Source organism: Acinonyx jubatus, chromosome A3 (genome assembly GCF_027475565.1).
Source record: "Acinonyx jubatus isolate Ajub_Pintada_27869175 chromosome A3, VMU_Ajub_asm_v1.0, whole genome shotgun sequence".
Classification (NCBI taxonomy): domain Eukaryota; kingdom Metazoa; phylum Chordata; class Mammalia; order Carnivora; family Felidae; genus Acinonyx; species Acinonyx jubatus.
In genome coordinates this window covers 129,282,405-129,301,962 of record NC_069388.1, presented here as the reverse complement: position 1 = coordinate 129,301,962, position 19,558 = coordinate 129,282,405, and the positions used below count along the sequence as shown (strand labels likewise).

Sequence of the window (19,558 nt, the reverse complement as noted above, 5' to 3'; positions counted from 1 at the left end):
TCCCCACTCTTTGGCTTCTGTCCCGAGAGTTAGCGGGGGGCCGGGCGTGGTGCTTCATGGGAAATAGCAGGCCCAGACTCCCGCTCAATGCCACCAGCTCGCCTGGCAGTCTCTTGTGCAGTGGTGTGGCACTGGGCTCGGGCCAGCGATGCCCAGGGGGACCCTGAGGGTCCCAGCACTGAGATCAAAACCGCCAAAAGGTAACCGTGCTTTCTGAGCCTGCTGTGAAGTCCTGGGTTCTGCGGTTATTCCGGGAAACGTTTCCCCACTTGGCTTCGTGTCCCCTTTCATATTTAGTCGCGGAGTAGTGAGTGGGTCCTATTCTGAAGTTGGAACGATGAGGGCAAGGCTTCCTGCCCGTCACCTCCCGCCCCCTGCAGAGAGTGGGTGAGCTGCCTTTCAGGTGGGCCTGGGGTTCGGGATGGCCAGACCCCGGGAGGAACTGTCCTCACGGAGAGCGGGACAGCGAAAGGAGGAGTTGTACGGTGGCCTAGGGCAGAGAGCTCGAAAAGCGATCCTGACGTCGCCCCTCCTGGAAGAGGGGCCAAATAGCCCTCAGTCTGGGCTTTCCCCTCAAGCGGCCCCGTGGCTCATGTTTTTCAGAAAAGCTTGAAGTTGAAGAACGGCCCCAACGACGTGGTCTTTAGCGTGACCACACAGTACCAAGGCACCTGCCGCTGCGAGGGTACCATCTACCTGTGGGACTGGGACGACAAAGTCATCATTTCGGACATCGACGGGACCATCACCAGGTGGGTCCGGCTGTGTCGGGGCCCTGGGGCCTGCAGCCGGCATTTATGCTCGCGGTCTGTGGCACCGTGTGGGGCCTGTACGGTTTGGTTCCTGGCGTGGTCCTGGGGTCTTTGCCCCTCGCCTTCCATCGGGGCTCCCGCCTCCCTGGTTTTGATGTTCTCGTGGATGCTTCCGAAGCGCGACTTTCCAAACGGCCTTTTTGCTTTGACTTAGCGAGTCACGGACTTGAGGCGTGATAGTTGCAAAGTGCCCTTTCGTGTGTTAACGTATCCCTCCGTGAGCGTCCTCATACGATTTCTTTCGTTTTGGGCTTTTCTATCCGGAAAGTAAGTCACGGGTCCTGTTGGCGCCCCTCGTGAGGTATTTCTGGTACAGTGAGCTGGAATGGGCTCCCCCCCCGCCCCTTTCGGCATGCCCTTTTTATTTTCTTTTTCTCGTTTCTCTGTTTAGGTCAGATACTCTTGGCCACATTCTGCCCACCCTCGGGAAGGATTGGACCCACCAGGGCATTGCTAAGCTGTACCATAAAGTGAGCCAGTAAGTACCGGGCCCTCGCCCCCATCACATCATGGCACGGGCCATGACTGTGAGGGTGACTGTGAAGAGGGGTGCGGGCGGCTCAGGCGGCAGGGTCCGGGCGGGGGGGCGGGTGGAAGATTCTGAGTACACAAGTGAGTCCCAATCCCGCCCGCTCCCAAGTGTGAGTTCGGTACCCAGAGACGAGAAGGGAAGTGATAGGACGCTCAAAAATCATTGGCGGAAGGAGGGTGATAGCGTTGGGGGGGGACGACCTGCCGTCCTGTGTCCGGCACGCACCACTTCACTTACTAGCCTTTCAGAGTTACTGTAAGAATTGATAGCATTAATTCACCGAGAGAGAAACTCGGAGGGTTGAAGTGGTTTATCCACAGGCCCCCGGCCGCTAACAGGAGGTACAGCCGCCCCCCGGTCTGCTCTGGTCTGTCTCCAGGGTCAGGGCCCGTCAGGGTCTCTCCCTCCCCACACGGCTCGTCGCTTTCTCCATCTTTCTGTGGACTAGAGTCTCCCTCATCAGTGAAACCTCTCCCTCCAAGGCTTTCTGTTCTCCAGCCTCTTAAAAAAGATTTTTCTTAACGTTTATTTATTTTTGAGGGAGAGACAGAGACAGAGAGAGAGAGAGACTGAGCGCAAACAGGGAAGAGGCAGAGAGACAGGGAGACGTAGAATCCCAAGCAGGCTCCGGGCTCCGAGCTGTCAGCACAGAGCCCGACGCGGGGCTTGAACTCACAAACCGTGAGATCATGACCTGAGCCGAAGTCGGACGCTTAACCCGCTGAGCCACCCAGGCGCCCCTGTTCTCCAGCCTCTCAGAGCTGGAAGGTGCCTTAGGCCAACCCAGGACAGCCCCACCTTGCCATGGCGGAGGAAGGTGAGGAATCACAGAGTTAGGGGATGTCAGGCCGGAGAACCAGGCCGTGATTCCCAGGCTGAGCCGCTCACCTGTGGCCCGTTGTAGGTGACGACGGGGTGGGGGACGGGCACTCAAAGCCATGCCTGTGCTCTGAGCACAGATGAATGGAGTAGACTTTCCTGCCCCTCATTCATTCGTTCGTCCAGCCTTTACTGAGTGCCTGTTGTGTGCTTAGCCCAGGGACAGGCGCGGGGGACGTCATGAGGCAGACACGGTCTCTGGCCTCCTGAGCCTGATGCTGCAGTGAGGGCGGGGTGGCTGGGACGCGGCCCTCAGCCCCTGGTGGGTTGGAGAACTCGGATTTCTCAGATGCCCGGCTCATCGGTTTGAGCTTACTTCTCCAGATGTCACCCCCCGCAAAAAATCACAAAAGTAATACGTGGGTCTTTAAAAAATTCAGAGAAATAAGAAAAGTTAGAGAAATTGGAGAGTACAAAGCTTGTGTCTTCTTCCTCTCTGCTCCGCACCAAGCTGATCCACTCCCCAGAAATGGAGCCACCGTGACTGGTTTTGTTCTGTCCTGCTGTCCTTAAAATCCACGGGCGCTGTCCCCAGGCCCCTGAGACGCACCCGTGCATGCGTCGTTTAGTAATACATCTTTCTGTTTCATTACCTGTGAGATCTGCCTCATTCTCCACTGCTGCATGAATCGTGTAATATGGGTCAACCGTTCTGTATGTAACTAGCCCTCTGTTGACGAACTGGGGAGGTAGTTACCGGTTTTGTCGCCATGTCCCACGGTGATGCACAAAGCACTCAAACGCAGTATTCATTGTGTGTGATGAGCCTATAAATAAATAAGGACAGCACACACGGGGGGGGGGGGGGGGCTGGCGTAAAGTGAATTCCCAGAAGTGGAATTTCTGGTAGGAGGGCGAGCACATGAGCAGATCTGATCAGTGGGGCCAGATCGCCCTCCGCAGAGGTAGGCCCAGCCCGCAGTCTGGCAGACAGCCTGTGTGTGGGCCCCTTTCCCCACGGCCTCACCACGGCTGACCTCTCACTCGGAAGGATTAATCCACTGAGGACCTGCCTCGACTCGCATGACGCCGAAAATTACATCTATTTTTAGTTGGAAGAAACTCTGCCGCGTCAGGATACCGAGAAGCTCACGGCCTGAATCATTTTGGGCTTTGGAACATAAATCTACTCCTTTCCTCACTGGACATTGCAACATAAAAGGGCACAGTTGCATTTTTGTTTGTCCCCCAGAAAAGAGATCTCTGTGGAAAGTCAAGTAGGGTAGCTTACCAGAGAACGCCTGAGCATTTTTTACGTTGGTTGCCTAGCGTGAGGTGAGTGAGGGCTGTGGGTGGTGGTCCAAAATGGGTACAGAATGCTTCCTGTATTTTCATTTGGGCCGAGAGGAAGGGGCTTGATGTTTGTTCATTCGCTGAGTTTGATGTGTGTCCTCAGTGGCTCCCACACAGTTAGGTTTCCGGAACAGTCTGCACACACAGCTCGGCCATGGCCTTCGGGGTTCTGCACGGAGCACCTCCCGGGGGCTCCTTGGCGTGGCTTTCCCTGCCTTCTGCGAGGCCCTTCTTTTCCAAGTTTCTCCCCAGACCTTCCTGCTCTAATCCAGGCCACATCCCACACTCCATGCTTCGTTTTCCCATTTTCCCACCTACGCTCAAATGATGGCTTCTGCCCGGCATGCTCGTACCTCTGATTTTTGTCTCCCCACTTTTCAGCTTGTTGTGCCCAGCTCAGACGCCGTAGTCCTCACGATGCCTTTCCAGGCCAGAGTCGGCGACCCCGGGTGTCTCTTACCTCCTTACTGAGCTCTTTACTGACACCCAGGGGCCCGGGTTGGCTAGTTGGCGTCCTGGCGCAGGTCAGGCTCGGTGCGACATTCCCTTAGCTGACTGCTGGTTAGAGTGAACCCACATGCTGGCCACGCCCCGCATGCTTCCTCCTCTGGGGTCCTGGGCAGCCGCAGCGGGACAAGTGTGGGGACTGAGGACTGGTGAGACTGGCGGTGACTCCCTCTTCTCATGAGTCCGTGCTATTCTTTTGATGTCCTCCTGTGATTACCCACAGGCCTAGTGAGAGAGCTCTTTGGCATGCTCTAGGGTTCCAGGAAGGTGATGCTGTTTACTTTAGGATTTGGGGACGGATCACTCTGTCCTCACTCTGCTTTTTTGGAATGCAGGCTGCGCTTAAAATTCCTGCACTGCAGTATCTATCTAACGGGAGAACCAGTCTCGCCGATAGCCGCTTGCCTGACGACAACAGAAAACGAGGGCAATTTTATTTTATTTCATTTTATTTTTGCCAAATGTAATTACTTTTTCGAATACAGTCAGCTGTGAGAAATTGTCTGTGGAGCTGAGTGTTACCTTGTTCAGCGAGAGGGTGTAAAAGAGCCGACTTGGTTATTGATTAAGAAGAACGCCAGCCGATAGAAACGGAAGATGTGAGACTCTCTCCTCCCGTTCAAGTATCGGTCAGCGTGCACAAGGGAAGTAAAAAGACTCTTCCCTAAAATATCCAGCTCACTGAGCCCGTGGGTCTTTTAGGGGCTAAACGTGGGCAATAACCGCTCTGATTTTCCGCCTTCCTTGATGGGTATTTTTATAGTGATGGAAGCAGAAATCAACGTGTGTGTGATTTAGCGAGCATGAATGCTCCCGTGTTTTCGCGGGTGGATGGGTTCGTCTGTGGCGTGGAGACTGCTGTGTGAAGCCAGGATTCTGAAAGCGGAAGCCATCATTAGCAGACGCGTTAGGGTCTTTCTTTTCTCCTTTTCGCCGATGTTTTTTTCCCCCACTCCAGATCTTAGGGGATTGCGTTCGTTAACGTCTGACAGTAAGAATGGACAGTCTGATGGGGAGTCGGGGGGACGGCCGGAATCTGAAGGGGACGGCCCTTCGCTCACTCTGGCCGCTTAGACCTCGTCCCCCACTCCCAGAGTTGGTTTCCTCATCTCTAAAAGGGGAAAGTTCCGCCGGGTGGTCCCTGAGGTCACCGCCAGCCCAGAAATGTCGTGCCTGCACGTCGTGGGGTTGCTGTCACAAGTGTGTGTGTCGTGCAGCTGGGCGTTCTTTTCCACGCCCGGCCTCCGCGAGGACCCCCCCGGATTTAGCGGACTCTGATTGTGAATCTGCTGCACACCAGGGGCTGTGCCGGTGCCTCTCCGTAAGGGAGCTCGGGATCCTGTAGCAGCGGGTGATGGGGACCCTGTAAGGATGCAGGGAAGGGTATGCGCGGTGAGATGCAGATTTCTCAGACGGAAGTGAGGGAGAGATTAAATCTGATCGGAGGAGCGAGAAATCCAAGACGGTTTCAGCGAGAAGGAGGCCGGGAGCCGAGGCTTGTTGGGTGGGCAGGGTTTCAGGGTTTGAGAGAAGGGCACTCGTCACAGGGGGAGGCAGGGCGAGAGGAGGTGGGGCTGAGAGCCAGGCCGGAGTGAGCACGGTGGGCGCGGAAGGGAGGCTCTGGGCAGGGGACCTCGGAGGCCGGGCTGAGGACAAGTCTGAGCTTGGCCTACAGCCTTCCATCCTTAAGGGAGCGAGTGGTTATCCTCCCTCTGGGCCTGCAGACGGGGCTACAGGGCCCCTTTTTCTGCAAGAGCGCTCTCCACCGAGGGCGATTTTGGCCCCCAGGGACCCATGACAATGCCCAGAGCCCCTTTCTGGTCGCCATGCCTGGGGTGTGTCGAGGACCCCTAGCAGGTGGAGGCCAGGGATGCTGCTAGACGTCCAACAGGGCGGCCTTATCGGGGCTTCTGCCCGGCCCCCCTGCAATGATTTATCCAGGCCAAGATGTCAGTGGTGGAGAAACGTCCGCCTAGACGCTTCTCTTGGCAAATAGCCCCAGGGGTGATCTTTCCGAGCTACTTTAATATCTGCCTGGGCCAAGTGTTTTCAGAGAGATACAAGAGGCTGAGACGTATGGAGAAACCGTCGGTGGGACGCCGGGACGTGGAATCCTCTTTCTTTTTGGCTCTGGTATGTCCCCGAGTCCTGTTGTAGTTGCCGAGATCTCAGAGGGGTGAGTGTGACCCACGTGTGTGTTGTACATCTGTGTGCACGCTCTCCTCGGGCAGGCTTCGCCCTTCCCTCCCGGGGAGCCCACAAGTCCACCTTTTTTGCAGTCAAGGGTAGGTCTCCCCACCTGCCCATTCCCGAAGGGCAGGGCTGTGCCGCCCCGTGTGCACCCGGAGCTCAGGCGAGGTGTTGGTGGGAGCAGCGTGTCCTGCCCTTCTGAGTGAGGAGTGAGCAGTCTTACCCCCCAGGGGCTCCCTTGAGAGTAAGCTTTGGTGACTCGGCGTCACCTGAGCATTTGATGGGAGCGCTTGGTATTTCAGGCGGCTGTCGTGGGGGCGAAGCCTCTGCCATCAACAAGCATTACCCCCCCCAGCTCCTCCAGGAGTCTTGGCGCTGATTTTCCAACCAAGTTTAGTAATGGCCTTTGAAGCAGAATACTTGCCTGGTGAGAAGGAGGCAGTGAGTGGCCTGATCAAACCCTGGAATGTATTAGGAAATCAGGTTTTGAATAAAATTAGCATCTCAAACCCCTGCAGGTGGCCGCTTTTAGGACTCCGATGTGAAGAGCTATATACAGAAAGAGTGGGTATTTTTTTTTTTAAAGACTGCATTAATCAGAGAGCTAAGATACAAAGATGTTTGAGTAAAAAGGTTGCTTGATTTTAAGTCGCATCCCTGGATTCCAGACAAGCTGGTATTTCTGGATTCTCTCCCTCTTAAAAGTTTCCTGTTTCTTGGTTTTAAAGGACGTATTTATTTATTTATTTAAATATGAAATGTCTTGTCAGATTGGTTTCCATACAACAGCCAGTGCACGTCCCAACAGGTGCCCTCCTCAATGCCCATCACCCACCCCTGCCTCCCTTCCACCCCCCATCAACCCTCAGTTTACTCTCAGTATTTAAGAGTCTCTTATGGTTTGCCTCCCTCCCTCTCTAACCTTTTTTTTTTTTTCCTTCCCCTCCCCCATGGTCTTCTGTTAAGTTTCTCAGGATCCACATAAGAGTGAAAACATGGGATCTGCCTTTCTCTGTAGGACTTATTTCACTTAGCATAACATTCTCCAGTTCCGTCCACGTTGCTACAAAAGGCCAGATTTATTCATAAGCAAGTCTAGAGATGAGCCCCTTAACCAGCATCAAATGTTCATGCTGGAGGACTAAGTCAGGGAGAAGTGGGCAGCTTGTATTCTCTCATTCAGCAAATATTTGCTAAGTGTCTGTAACTTGCCAGGCACTGTTTTTGGCCCTGGGGTTACAGCAAGGCTTGAGACCAAGTCCCCGCCCTCAGGGGGCTTATGGATTAACAAGAGACCACCTTCAAACCAGGAACTATACTGTAACATTAGTGATGGGTGCCATTAGGGAGACTAAAGCAGAGCAAAGGTTTTGTCGCTGAAGTGGGAATAGGGGAGCGTGTGTTTTACTTTTTTTATTTTATTTTAACGTTTATTTATTATTGAGAAACAGAGACAGAGCATGAGCAGGGGAGGGGCAGAGAGAAGGGGAGACACAGAATCCGAAGCAAGCTCCAGGCTCTGAGGTGTCAGCACAGAGCCCGACGCAGGGTTCGAACGCAACGAACCTTCAAACTGTAAGATCATGACCTGAGCTGAAGTCGGCCGCCCACCCAACTGAGCCACCCAGGCAGCCCCCCTTTTTTTTTTTTAAACAATTTTTAAAAAAAGTTTTGTCGATGCTTATTTATTTTTGAGAGAGAGAGAGAGAGAGACAGAGACAGAGCAAGAGCAGGGGAGGGGCAGAGAGAAGGGGAGACACAGAATCCAAAGCAGGCTCCAGGCTCCAAGCTGTCAGCCCAGAGCCCGATGTGGGGCTTGAACTTATAACCGCGAGATCATGAGCTGAGCTGAAGTCGGACGCTTAACCAACTGAGCCACCCAGGCGCCCCGGGAGTGTGTGTTTTATTAAATAGGGGGACAAGGGAAGGGCCCTCTGAGGAGGTGATGTCTGAGCAGAGACCTAGGTGAGGTGAGGGAGTGAGTAAGCCTGAGGTGTGGGGAAGAGTGTTCTAGGCAGAAGGAACAGCATGTGCAGGCGCCCAGTGCAGGAATGAGCATGGTGCCTCGGAAGACTGGCAGGGGCGCACCTTTCTGGTGAGCCGGAGTGAGGGAGTATATGGGGTTGGAGAGAGTGATGGGGACCAGGTCTCACTGGCCTTGTAGAGTTTGGATTGTGTCTGAGAGAGATGTCAAGGCTCTTGGGGGTGTTGAGCACGACGTGAGTGTGTTTTGAGGTTTCTTTCTGTGTGCAGACTGGTGGGGGGGGGGCGGTGGGAGCCGATTCAAGCTGCCGCGGGAATAGAGGTGAGAGGCCCCGTCCCGGTAGCAGGGGACTCGGGGTGGTTCGGGGTCATTGCTGGGGTGGAGTTGAGGCAGTGGGGCCGGGGGGGGGGGGGCAGTGGTCATGAGAAGTAGACACCCAGGTGACCCTGAGGTTTGACCTTTCACCTGGGCCAGCGAGAGCCACTTGCTCAGCGAGGACGCGGCAGGAGCACCCGTGCACATTTGACTGTGGGCACACCACGTCGGGGGTACGTTGTCTGTCTCCTTAGTGACGGGGCGGTTTGTGGTTGCACGCATTGGCCTGGAGCTTAAGAGAGGCGTCTGGACTGGAAGTATAAATCTGGAAGGATGCCAGGTATAGATGGTGTTTAAAAAATGTTTAGTGTATTTTATTTAGTCCAATACATATATGGAAACCATTACCGCTTAAAATCAATATAGAAATTACTAACGGGAGATAGCTTCTGTTTTTTTACAGTAAGCCTTTGAAACGTGGCATACGTTTTATCTTAACAGCACATCTCGTTTTGGTCACTAAGCTTTCAAGGGTTAAAACGAGGGAAATGCAGTCCTGCTCAAGCAGTAAAATTGTATGTCATGGAAGAATTGGCCTGCGATCTGTGTTTCATTCCCAACCACTGTTGGCACCCAACGTGTGGGGCTGTCGCACGAAGCAGTTCTGAAATTCCCTACAGGCGCCAACTGGGTGTCCAACAATTCCGTCCACTTCTGACACCAGCTACCCAGAGGTAGGGTAGACCCCACAGGTTAGGGGCCCGGTCCAAAGACACCTCCCACTGCAGATGCCAGCCACGAATAGGAGGTCCCCAGTTTATCCCCGCTTGTGCCCAACTTGGCTACAGATCAGGGGTCCCCACAACCGCCTCTCGGGTTTAATAATTTGCTATAAAGGCTCACAGAACTTAGGCAAACACTCGGGTTTATCCTACAGGATACAAATGAACAGCCGGGTGCAGAGGCACATAGAACGATGTCTGGAAGGGTCTCGTCTCCACGGTGGGGGGGGGGGGGGGGGTGTGTCCTGGCACGTGGAGGCACTCAACCTGCCTCTCCCAACCTGAACCCCATTGTTGAGGGGTTTTGTGTAGGCACGGTTGATTAGATCATTGACTGTTGGTGATTGAATTCCATCTCCAGCCCCTCTGCCTTGCCCGGAATTTGTGTGCGTGGGGCGGGGGGGATGGGTGGGGGGGGGTTGGTGGGGATGAAAGTTCCAGCCCTCTGATTGCATGGCTGGTTCCTATGGCAACCGTGGCCCCCCTCATCAGCATAAACTCAGGGGTGTGTGGAGGAAGGGGCTTGTGTTGGATAATAGGTGTCTGGTCACTCAGAAAGTCCAAGGGTCTGGAAGCTCCGTGCTGGGACCCGGGGATGAGGACCACAGAGATCTGTATCGTATCACAACATCACAAATAGCGCACGCCGCTCCGGTTTGTTTGCGGCATTCAGGGCCGTCGGGGAGTGGGTGTGATCCCGCGGGGAGTGAGGCGGTGAGGACCCCAGGACTCGGGCACCTAGAGCCTGGGTGGAGACGGGGCCCAGGCCTATCTGGGGGCGGTGGGGACCGGAAGCCAGGGGACGGAGGCGCTCCAGAGGGAGGGACTGTCACACGTGCTGTGTGTGCCGCGAAGTCTGTTCCTATGCGGCGTCGCAGGGACCTGGGGGGGCTAGCAAGGCAGGGGACTGAGTCCGCTTGGAGCGGGGTGATGCGGGTGGAGAAATGTGGTCAGTGCAGACACACGGCCGAGGGAGCGGGGCGACGGGGATCGGTGCGGAGAAGGAAAACCCAAGGCGGTGGTTGTGTTGAGGACGAGATGAGAGGGGGCGGGTCCGTGTTTATGTGCTTTCGGGAATCGTCCCGCCGAGGGGAGGATTTGATGGCGTGTGTGGGGGGCGGGGGGACGGGCTCCGTGCTGCGGTGCACCTGCAGGGGCCCTGTGCGCTGGTGGCTGGGTGGCCTTAACGGGGAGCAGGGACCCGGAGGATGAGCAGTGCAGGGGCAGGTAGCCCGGCCAGTTTGCGTAGAGCCTCAGCGTCTCCAGCATAAAGCGGAGGGAAGAGCCCTACCGAACGGACTTGCCGTGAGGATTAAACCAAGTGAGGGACGTGGGCTCAGTGAGGGACAGCGAAAAGCATTCAGGCTTCCCTCTCAGTGCCAAATAGTGTTGTATAGGAGGTGGCCTTCTGCTGGTGAGGAAGCTTGCAGCAATGCCTTTCTTCGAGAAGCACAGGTCAGGGTGTGCGAACGCGGAGCGGTTCGGTCGAGGGATGCCGTGACACCCGAATGCTTTGTCTCTTTTGCAGAAACGGATATAAGTTTCTCTACTGTTCTGCACGTGCCATCGGGATGGCGGACATGACGAGGGGCTATTTGCACTGGGTCAACGAGAGGGGCACGGTGCTGCCTCAGGGGCCCCTGCTGCTGAGCCCAAGCAGTCTCTTCTCGGCCTTGCACAGGTATGGCGCTCGCTTACGCACCTCCCGCCCCACATCTGCCGGCCAGTTCCGCCCCCGCCCCTCTTCCCTGCAAGTTTTTGCAAGCATAGCCTCTTAACTGGTCTGCCCTAGCCCATCTCCTGAGCCACAGTGGGCACCAGCAGATTCGTCCTAAGATGCAGGTCTGGTTCTGTCACCTCGTCCTCACCCTTCTTCAGCCCATCGTGGCTCTCAGGATCAAGTCCACATTCATGAGCTCGGGTCACGTGACTCTTCCTGACTTGCCCCTGCCCTGCTTTGCAGTTTTTGAAACTCGTTCTCCAGAACAGAGTTCTCTACTTGAAGCCTCCAGTGTGTGCACATGCTGTTGCCCCTGTGTGGGCAGCTGTCCCTCCACCGTGGCCGGTCTGAGTCTTAAGGATTCTGAGAATCAACTTGCATTCTGTCTAATCGGGGGCCTGGACCGGGTTAAGTGGCCCCTCTACCAGCCGCCGCCTGGCCCTGGTCTCCCAGAACACTCACCCTTTTTGGGAGTTCTGGTTACGCCGTTTGTTTTGTTTGTTTTTAATTTTTTAAATTTATTTTGAGAGGGAGGGAGAGCGAGTGAGCAGGGGAGGGGCAGAGAGAGAGGGAGAGAGAGGGAAGCCCAAGCAGGCTGTGTGCTGGGAGTTGCGAAGCCTGACGTGAGGCTCAGTCTCACAAACTGTGAGATCATGACCTGAGCCGAAACCAAGAGTCAGACGCTCAACTGACTCAACCATCTAGGAGCCCCAACACTGTTTTAATGGCCCTCTAATATCGCTAGCCAGCCTCTGAGTACCCTTCTCCCTACACCACCCCCTTCCCCGCCACAGCCGTGTTCAGAGAAGCCGGGCCAAACTGAGTCTGGCCTCCTGGCGTTGGAGAGGAGAACACTGGGCTTCCCGGTAGCTTGAGGCCCAGGACAAGCCTCCCTGACTGCTCTCAAAGCACAATCTACTGTGGTTGTAATAGGATGTTGGTCCTGTCAAAGGCTGGTTCTAAGTATCAGAGAATTCTGTCTTCAAGACCCAGTGACAGGCTTTGGTATGATTCTGCCTCAGTTTGATGACCAGATAAGCTGCTTGCTGCCGCTAACCATGCAAACGACAGAAACATCCAGATGGGCCCAAAGCGCCATATTGGCTCCTCCCAGGGTATTTTTCTTCAGCTCTGTGGATCCCTTTTCTTTAAAAAAAATTTTTTTTTTTTTTTTACACTTATTTATTTTTGAGAGAGAGACAGGGCACAAGTGGGGAGGGGCAGAGAGAGAAGGAGACAGAATCCCAAGCAGGGTTCAGGCTCTGAGCTGTCGGCACAGAGCCCGATGCGGGGCTCGAACTCATGGACCGTGAGACCATGACCTGAGCCGAAGTCAGACGCTTAACCGACTGAGCCACCCAGGCACCCCATCTGTGGATCCCTTTTCTATCACAGCTTTGCTTTGTGTGATTTGTAATTTTTTTTTTTTTTTCCTGTAGTAAAAGATCTTGCATTGAAACTTGTAGTTTCTGGGCAAGAAATTTGGGCGAAACCTGTGGATGCCATAGTGCATTTCAGATCCTGAGAGCTGTCCTGACAGTGTGGGTCTCGGTACAAATCCAGACTGGAGTGAAATGGGGTCCCTGACTTATGTCGACACTTTGTAGCAAGCTACTCATTATCAGGTATTAAGTACTGAGGATTTGCGAGGCAAGGCAGAATGTTGACATTATTACTCTGATATCCTACCACTAAATATACGTTTAAGGTAATCCTTCGTATTTTTTCCTCTTATTGAAGTACCACTCTCCAAGATCTATTGCCTTTTCCTTGTGAGGACTTATTAAACCAAACCAGGAAACCTCACAATGTGTGTGCCCTCTCAGAGGACAGAGATGATGGTCACAGCCAACAGCCTGTTCCTTCTAATACTACTTTCCAGCCCGAGCTGTTCTGGGTATTAGCTGCCCTGCAGAGTTTCTAGAATTGACGGGCAAGTCTGTGTGAGCCAGAATAACCTTCCCTAGCAAGATGCTTTCATTGGGTGCAGTCCTTCTTTTTTTTTTTTTTTTTTTTATTAAAAAAATTTTTGTTTGACATTTATTTATTTTTGAGAGACCGAGAGAGACAGAGCATGAGCAGGGTAGGGGCAGAGAGAGAGGGAGACACAGAATGGGAAGCAGGCTCCGGGCTCCGAGCTGTCAGCACAGAGCCCGACGCGGGGCTCGAACCCACAAACCGCGAGATTGTGACCTGAGCCTCAGTTGGACACTTAACTGACTGAACCACCCAGGTGCCCCGGGGGCAGTTTTGATTGTACCTCCTGGGTCTAAATTGGGATGAAGGAAAATAAACATTGTGGTCAGAGCACGGTCTGTAGGGACAGCAGAGAGGGTTCTGAAGTGAGGACGGAGACCCCCCCCACCAAAGCGGACCCCCCTCCCCGCCCACCCCCCCCCCCCCCCCCCCCCCCCCCCCCCGCCAAGCTCTGATGCTGCCTGGAGACTGATTGGTGGTGTGGCAAGCGGTGCTTCCCCTTCCTGGATCTGGTTCCTCACCTGCCAGATGGGAGGGTTCTGTTCGATGATCTCAAGTGCTCCTTCCAGCCCTGAAATGCTATGATTCGAGGAAATGTGTCTGAAAAAAAGAAGCCGATGGAATCTGTTTCACACACCTGATCTTTTGGTTCAGGAGCTGCTTCTTTTAAAGTAGAAATTGGCTTTGAGTCATGTGATTCTTTTTAGTCAGCTGGCCTTTTTTTTGTTGTGGCGTCAGGGCATTTTAGATCATTTTCATAAGCCCTCTGTGAACACAGGGCACATTCCTAGTAATGCACGGCGCATCTCATGGCGGGGGGATCTCACTGATGACAGGCAGGTTGGACAGATTAGCCTTGGCCAAGTCCCAAGACGGGGTTCCTGGGCAGATGTGACCTTCCTGGAGTTTGGCAGAGACAGAGGCTGGCCTCTGTCTCTGGGAAACTAGCAGCTATTTCAACAGCGACCACGTTTTCCCTTCGGGGTTTGCTGAGGCGCTCGGAGACTTGGATAAATGACACTTAATTGTTTCCTGTAGGAAAATTACCTCAAGGGTGAGTTGAGTGACCGGGGACTAATTGCAAATGCAGATCACTGAAGACAGGCTGTGCCAGGGAGCATTCTGGACAGGAGCCCTCACCGCTTCTTCCCGGGTCACCTTACTGCCCACGAGGAGCCTTGCACTAGTGGCGTGGGGCCACAAGCATGTTTTCTTAGTGTGCATTTCTTACCCTGTATGTGCGCGTGGAGACAACTTCCTCCCCACCTGCCACTTACCCACACCCTCAAGCACATAGGCTGTGGGTATGTTCATGCATGAGACAGAGAGAGAGAAAGAGAGAGATTGAAGCAGGAAGCTGAATTTGGATGGTGTCCTCCAGGTGGATTGAAGTTTGAGACTCATACTCAGACATCAGCCATGTTTCTACCCATAAGGGTCCTAAGATACAGAATATAAAACTCTTTAGTGTTAAGGTTAAGAAGGGCTCTGGAGTCCACAGAAGTCAGTACAGAGCCAGGACCAGCCTTTGGGGTTTTTGACACTCAGGTTAATGCTATGTCACCACCACCACCATCATCATCATCTAAATTGCATTTTTAAAAAATGCTTGTTTATTTTTGAGAGAGAAAGAGCATGTACGAGCAGGGGAGGGGTAGAGAGGGAGGGAGGGAGACACAGGATCCGAAGCAGGCTCTGTGCTGACAGCACAGAGCCCGACGTGGAGCTCGAACTCACGAACCGCAAGATCGTGACCTGAGCCGCAGTCAGATGCTCAACCTACTGAGCCACCCAGGCACGCCTAAATTACATTTTGAGTAGATACAGAAGACTATTTCTAAGATATATGCGGGGTATAAATGATAATCAAAGAGTGAACACCAGCATACCCACCATGCAGTGAAAGCAAAGGGCCAGACCATTCCTTTTGAAATCTTAGTAGTGACATTAGCCACTGTCCCTGAATCTTTGTTAAACATCCCTTGCTTTTCTAAGCTGTGTTATCACATACATTTGTGACCCTAACCGATACGTTTAATCGTGCACACGTGTGAACTTTATGTAACCCTACCGTGTGTTCTCTGGGGCTGGCTGTTTTCGCTCAGCAGTGTGTTCCCGTGACTGTTGAGTAGACCTGTAACCCATTCATTTTACTTCTGTCTGCGCTCCTGTTGTAGGACCTACCACGGTTCATCCGTGCCACTACGGATGGAGACTTGGGTCACTTCGTTTTTCACCATTGAGAGCAGCACTTCTTGCGTGTGCCCGCTGGGGGCGCGCTCACTAGCTGCTTTAGAGTGAACACTTAGGAGCGGGATTTCTGGCCACAGAGCATATGCACACATCAGCGTTACGAGTTTGTTCCAAACTGTTTTCCAAAGTGGTCGAACCCATTTATGCACCAGCAGTGGTGTGGAAATGCTCCCCCCTGCTCTACTTTCTTGCCAGCACGTCAGCTGTTTACGTTTTTGCTCGTCCGGTGGGTGTGAAATGTCTGTCTGCGTGTGTGTGTTGTCCGTTCGGGCCTCATCTTCTGTGAAGTGCCTGTTCACGTTTCTTTCTCAATTTTCTTTTTGGTTCGTAAGCGTGTGTTATAGATTCTATATGTGTAGCCTTTGTTATGAGCGCTGCAGACAGCTGTCCCCTGGTCTATCGCTTGTGATGAACATAAATTCTGTTTCATGTACTTGAACATATCATCTCCTCTGTAATTTGTGCTATTTGTGTGTTAAAAAAGGGCTTCCCTGGCCGAGGGCATGAAGGTAGCCTCCTGTATTTTATCTAAAGGTGTTGCCTTTCAGGTTTCGGTGTGTAATCCACCAGGAATTGATTTTTGCGTGTGGAGTGCGGGAGAGTCCATTTCCCTTCTTTTTTTTTGTCTTCCTTAAAGGGATGTTCAGTTGTCCCAGCACCATTTACTGAAATGATTGCCCATTTCCTCTTGCTCTGAACTGTCGTCGTGCTCGTGAATCAAGTGTCCATCAACGTGTGGTTTGGTTTCTGGCCTTTGCTCTTGTGTGTTACTGACTATCAAGTCTTATAAAAGCATACAGACAAAATTCTGTCGAGAGTTTGACTGAAATGACAGTGAATCTGTAGGTCAATTTCGGGAGAATTAGTATCTCCTTATAATATTGAATCTCCCAGTTCACTTACGTGGTGTATTTCATTTAGGTCTTCCCTATTATGTTTCAATAACACTTATAATTTTATCCATAAAAGTCTGGCACATCTTTCTAGTAGGTTTATTCCTAGACCTTTGAGATTTTAGAGTTCTGTGTACAGAATTACATGTTTACCTGTTTGTTTCTTCTGATGCGTGAAAATGCAATTGATTTTTGTACACTAATTTTTTTTTCTATACTAATTTTATAGCCAGCATCGGATCGATCTCTTATCAATAATGGTAATTCGCCTGTGGATTATTTTTTTAATCAATTATTATTATTATTTTTTTGTGTGTGAATAGTGAGAGCTTCTATTCTCTCCTTCCCTATCCTGATAACTTTTACGTTTTCCTTACATCACTGCGCCAATGAGGACCCGCAGCGCATTGTCGGGGCGAAATGGCCATAGGGGCCACCTGTTGTTCCACTCTTACCGGGGCACTTGCTGTGGGTGTGGACCATTCCCTGCTATTCCGGGTTTAAGATGTTTCATCTTGGGTAGATATCACATTGTATCAAATGCCCTGCCTGTGTCTGTTGACCCGGTATATTTTCTGGTACTTGAATCTGTTACCCTGTTATACTGTATTACTTGGTTTAGCGTATCGAATTACTCTTGCGTTCCTGGAATAAAACTCCTGTGCCAAAAGTTGTTGCGGTCAGTTTGCATATCCATACTTAGTTAGGACGTTTGCACTGCCGTCTCACGAGTGAGGTTGGCCCGCGCTTTGCTCATATTTTTCTCCTCTAAGTCTTGTGTTTGAGGTGACACTAGCCTCATAAAATGAGCGTCGAGACGTTCTCCCTTCTTCTGTGTCTGGAATTCTTTGTAACTCGGGTGCCTGGTGGAGGTCTTTGGTAAAATCACTTGTCCTCAGCGTTTGCTCTGTGGGAAGACTGGAAAGTACAGATTCTCCGCCTTCTCTCTCGTGCTTTTCGGGGACCGCCGCCCTGACTTACACAGGGTTGACTTTTGAAGATACGGGAATGTTCTTGGCGTCACGGCATCTTGGGCGTGTAAAAGTAGTTTGATGCTCCGGAAGCCCCTCCTCTCAGGCTGATCCATTGATTATTTATTTGTTTTCACAGAGAAGTGATTGAAAAGAAGCCCGAGAAGTTTAAAGTCCAGTGTTTGACAGACATCAAAAATCTGTTTTTTCCAAACACGGAACCCTTTTACGCCGCTTTTGGAAACCGACCAGCCGTAAGTAACAGATGGGCTGTGTGAGAGCTCTTGAAACTTACTGTCTTTTCTGACAGCGGTCATTGGAAGGGTGGGCCTGGGTGACAGTGTGGCGCCAGCATCCCCTCCCACCAGCAGTAGTTGTAAGGAGAGACTGCACATTATTCCGTGGCCTTTTGTTTCCTTGGAAGCTCGGCTAGTGGATTTCAATCTGAAGCTTGCAATGTCGGACTAAAGCTTGCAATGTCGGACTAGAAACTTCAGATTCCAAATGACTTGCTGAATTAGTAAAACAAGAACATCGAATAGGCTTGGCCCCTTTCTACCAGGAGGGTACCACAAAGCCAAGCCTTAACGCCACGGTGAATTTGGCATCGCAGGTTTCAAGAGCACTGTTGCCTACGGTAAAAGATTTTACGTGTACTACCCACATTTGCTGGAGAGTTTAGCAGTCTGGATAATACAGTTGGGTACTAACTTCCCAGGAAGAGAATTCCTCTTTTGAAACTTACGCCTGAGAAAAAGGGGTCAGAGAATAAAACAGCCTCAAGGGGTGTGAGAATTGCAGGGGACGAGGTGACGAGGTAGGCTGTTTACTCATTAGCTCAGTTCTTGCATGGATGAGCGAACCGAGGCCCAGGGGGGAAATCTGATTTAATAATTTCACATCCAGAGATATTCTTTCTCTACACTCCTTGGAAGCATAGTTGTGGTTAATGAGAGTTTTATAAGACTGCATCAGATCCGGAATATTGCGTATTCGTATTTACAGTGAACTCTTTTTTTTTTTTTCTAATTTATACTTCACCAAATACAGGATGTGTATTCGTATAAGCAAGTAGGAGTGTCTTTGAACAGAATATTTACTGTCAACCCCAAAGGAGAACTTGTACAGGAGCACGCAAAGACCAACACCTCCTCGTGAGTATCGCGCACGTTTTGTGGGATTCCTGGGTCGTTACGTTGTCGTTGTGGTCTCAATCTTGGAATGATGCTTTATGGTTCACAGTATGCCTTTTTATCCTTTGTTTCCTGTATTTTAATCTTCAGTTCCTGCCAAGAAAATGTATTTTAACTCCTTGTATTTTGTCCAAAACCTCACTTTTGGACCGTCTGCATGAACTCAGATCCCCTCTGGATCCCCACAGTCTAAACTTCGTGGACGGGTTCTGCCACCGAGTGGAACGGAACGACTTTTAAAACTGGTGGTTTAGATTTGCCAAGCTACGCTCGAAAAGCCTAGCATGCAAACGGGAAATGTAACCAGACTGAAATAGCCTGTGAAGCTGTATTTACAGGCGAGACACTCTAGGTGTTTTCACACACGGACCTGAGATGACGCTCACCAGAAATGTAGGAATTCTCGTCCCCTTGGTCGGAGCCCTGTCCGCCGGAGGCAGGGGGCTGACCTGGGCCCCTGTTTGAAACGAGGCGTCCTGGCCGGCTGCCGGGTCTCTCTGGACTCTGGGGTGCTTCCCCCTGGCCTCCTAGCTCCTCAGAGTGGGAAGCCTTTCCTTGGCCCTCGTGGTGGTGAGCTTTGCCCACTGGGCGACCCCGGGCACACGGTTGCCCTCCTGCTTGGCCTGTTCCAGAGGCTGCATGGTCTGTGGAGACCTAGAAAAGAGCCCGGGGCCCGAGTGACCCCACGGGGGCCTGTGGGACCCTCCTCACGGGGAGGAGGGGGGCTGGGGGTTTGGTGTTCTCCAGATACCTCCAGTGGTTTTAGGTTAGAGGAGAGATTTAGGTTCCCCCCAGAGCACATTTTTACTTCCAAGATGATCCTTTTACCTGCTCAGGCTTCGTGGAGCCCAAACAGGGGTCAGCTTCAGGCTGGAGGGAGCCCTGGGGCCGGCCCCCCCTCAGCTGCCTCCCCCAGTTGTGCCTGCTTCTAGGCAGTTCGCAAGACATGTGGGGAGAAAGGACAATGGAGCCAGGGGCCTCCTCCGTCCTTGGAACGTGAGGCTGCCTCCCGACTGGCGACTGGCGACTGGTGGGACGAGAGTGGGGACGGACTGCCTCCTCCCCACCAGCCGTGCAGGGTCTCTCTGCCCGCCGCGCTCGGCCTGGCCCCGACAGCACCCACCTGGGTCTCTCTCCCGTCTCCCATGTTCCCCAGCACAGCGCCCTCCATGTGCAAGGGTTTCCTGGTCTGGAGAAGGTCTAAGAAGAAGTCTCGTTTTCAGAGTCACCAACAACTTGAACTGATGGGACGCTGCA

At 52.4% G+C, this 19,558-nt stretch overlaps 1 protein-coding gene across 11 annotated transcripts in view; it reads left to right on the top strand.

The window, feature by feature from the left end:
- Positions 1–19,558, top strand: part of LPIN1 (lipin 1) — a 129,822-nt gene that overhangs the window by 106,766 nt on the left and 3,498 nt on the right. For 10 of the 11 annotated variants that reach the window (XM_053201224.1, XM_027077929.2, XM_027077925.2 and 7 more), the window contains 5 exons: positions 604–752; positions 1,204–1,290; positions 10,823–10,975; positions 17,248–17,362; positions 18,159–18,262. In XM_053201224.1, the coding sequence (XP_053057199.1) occupies positions 604–752; positions 1,204–1,290; positions 10,823–10,975; positions 17,248–17,362; positions 18,159–18,262 (608 nt within the window). The remainder of the gene's footprint in view (positions 1–603; positions 753–1,203; positions 1,291–10,822; positions 10,976–17,247; positions 17,363–18,158; positions 18,263–19,558) is intronic. The other variant, XM_053201226.1, reaches the window with a different exon arrangement.